The sequence below is a fragment of the Phytophthora infestans genome, genomic scaffold, assembly GCF_000142945.1.
Source record: "Phytophthora infestans T30-4 supercont1.849 genomic scaffold, whole genome shotgun sequence".
NCBI lineage: Eukaryota > Oomycota > Peronosporomycetes > Peronosporales > Peronosporaceae > Phytophthora > Phytophthora infestans.
The window spans coordinates 8572-11402 of NW_003302962.1; the positions used below are offsets into that span (position 1 = coordinate 8572).

Here is a 2831-nt window from a genome sequence, read left to right on the forward strand (position 1 = left end):
CAAGTGCCGCATCAATGTCGGCAAGTTCAAGGGCCAACACGGCCGCGTGCTGCGCTCGAGGAACGGCTGGGTGCAGCTGAAGCTCGAGAACTCGAGCGAGAACACAGCCAAGCGTGCGTACGAGCTCACTCTTCTCGAGGATTTGGAGACCATTAAGAAGCTGCATGCCAAAAGTCTCGAGAAGGAGAGAAAACGTCGCGCTGAGAGCCGAGCCAACGGGACGAACGCCGGAGACGACGGAGACGACGAAGATGACGAAGACGAAGCCAATCAGAGCGGGACGGACGACCTGCTGACTGCTGAGCAGAGTGACGATTCACAGGGAGAAGACAACGGCACACGTTCGCGTCGTGTGTCGACTCGTGGGAACTACGGCATCTCGTGGATTGAGAAGAAGGTGAATTTGCCGAACCGCAAGGGCTTTGGTATCGTCAAGAAGGCAGATCGAGATACTTGCACGGTGGAGATCCAAACCACCAAGGTGATGCAAGTGTTCAAGAAGAAAGATCTCCAGCTTGCAGGTGACAGCCACGCGAAAACGGCTCGTCAGAACAGCCGCAATCGCAATAATGCCAAGGCTCGCGAGAAACTTGGGCTTGGAGAGGACGTGGTGTTGATGGGCACGACTCCGTCACGTTATATTGCGTTCCAAGACCTCGTGAAGAAGTTTGCAATGCGTCGACGTGAAAAACTCAAGAAGCGCCCGAACCTAATCGAGTGGGAAGCGCGACTGAATTTGAACTACTTGGAGAATGGATTCTGGGACAAAAGCGATCCGTCCGTAATTGATATCGTCGTGGTTCCTCAGTGCGAGATTTGCGGCGTGGAGAAAGAGGTAGGATGGGAGTGTTGTGCTGTTTGATTGGCGGTGTAGTTAATACGCTGTGGTTATTATATTCGTAGCCCGTTATACTCCGCTTCGTTGACGGTGAGGCCTTCCGCATAAGTGGATCTGGCCCGTACAACTTCCCATCCAGGTAGTCTCCACAGTATTGCACTGTACGCCCCGCCTCCGCGTCGAACACGAGCGGATCCATCGAAACTCAGGACGTACAGATCCTCATCTGCCTGTACCGTCGGGATCGGGATCTGGATCCGGCGTTTAGGCTCTTTCTTAGGAGCGACCTAGTCAGCGCCTCATCCATCTTAGCTCGAGGAGTGATGCTCGCGGCCAAGACTCCCAGGATCTCGTCTTCCCCTTTCGAACATTTCACAATCTGCAGCGTCCAAGGCGAGAGTAAAGCTGCCCACTGTCCCAAACGTCCTTGTAACCCGGCCGACTTGAACAGCCAGGCTAGCGTAGAGTGTCGGGTCAGGATCCGGATGGATCTTCCCACCAGCAGGTTGTAATTCAGATCCAACACGCGCAGGAGCGCGAGTATCTCTTTCTCCACCGCTCCGTAGTTCAGTTCATTCGGCTTCAGTGTCCGGCTGACGAAGATGACTGGATGACAGATCCCCTCATGTTCTTGTACCAGAGCTGCTGAGACTGCCCAGTCGCTGGCATAAACTATTACCGTAGGTTGACGTTCTGGATCGAAATGACGGAGGATAGGCGTGGTCGCGATCCTGTTTCTCAGTTCCACGAATGCGTGTTGAGCTCGGATCCACCGAGATTCTGCCTTTTCCATGTTCTGATCCGTCGTCTCTATCCAGACTGGATCCTCTCACCGTTGGTCCCGGGGTGGATCCAGCTCCTGTTTTAGGTCCTCTTCTGGCGTCGTACCACTTGGATTCCTTCGTGGATCCGACATCTCCCGTGCCAGAGCTTGTTGGATTTTTATCCGGACAGCTGGAGTGGTCATCGCAGCAAAATCTACCTCTCTCAATTCATACAATACCGCGGCAAACAGGGCGTAATCCTCGATGAACCGACTGTAGTAGTTCAAACTGCCCAAGAAGGATTGCATCGCCCGTAACGACTGCGGGAAGGACAAATCGGCTAACGAAGACAGGTCCTTAGGATTCGCCTCCAATCCCTCCTTGGAAACTCGATGGCCTAAGTAATCCACCTTGCGCATCCCCCAATAGCTCTTTACCACACTGATAGAGAGATTCCACTTAGTACACGCCTCCAGTAGGGATGTCACTCTTTCGCACAACTGATCCCACGATTTCGCCGGGATTAGAATGTCGTCGATGTAAGATCTGCGTCCTAACACGGACGGGGTACAGGATCCCCTGGCTCTCCTGCCTCAAATGGATCTACTTCCGTATGATCTTCCCCGGATACACCCCTTTCGGGCTCCGGTATTCGGGTGAATCCATAGAGAGCGTTATCGATTAGACGTTGGTAGATCTGGGGTGCGTTCTTCAATCCAAACGGCATCCGGTTCCACTCGAACAGTCCAAACGGTGTGATGAATGCGGATATCGCGCGAGCTCGATCCGTCATAGTAACTACCCAAAAACCGCTGGCCATGTCAAGAGCGCAGTACCAGAGTACTTTATCCAAATCTTCCAACAGCTCATTGATTAGAGGCATCGGATACACCATCAATCGAGTCAGACCGTTAACCAGCCGGTAATCAATGCACAGACGTATATCCACCCCGTTCTTCTTGATGATGATTACCACTGGGGATGCCCACAGGGACGTTGAGAAACTGATGATCTTGGATTGCAGCAGGCCCTTAATCAGATCCGATAGTTTTTCTCGGAACTGAGGCGCCACCTTCCTCACCCTCTGAGCGATCGGTTTCGCGTCGCCGACATCGATGTCACATTTGACTCCGCGGGCAGCGGGCGGTAACGCATTACCTTTACCAATCAGCAGATGTCGGCTCTCCCAGATTTTCTGACGCAGACGATCCACTTCAGCAGGTTCATTC

The 2831-nt window shown here is 53.1% G+C and overlaps 1 protein-coding gene across 1 annotated transcript; it reads left to right on the forward strand.

Annotated features, from left to right (window-relative positions):
• Positions 1-14: 14 nt before the first annotated feature.
• PITG_21929 (uncharacterized protein) lies at positions 15-981 on the forward strand (the record flags this gene model as incomplete). Its single annotated transcript, XM_002996824.1, has 3 exons — positions 15-70; positions 97-835; positions 904-981. The coding sequence occupies 3 exons, from the start codon at positions 15-17 to the stop codon at positions 979-981; spliced, it is 873 nt and encodes a 290-aa protein (XP_002996870.1).
• Positions 982-2831: the final 1850 nt, after the last annotated feature.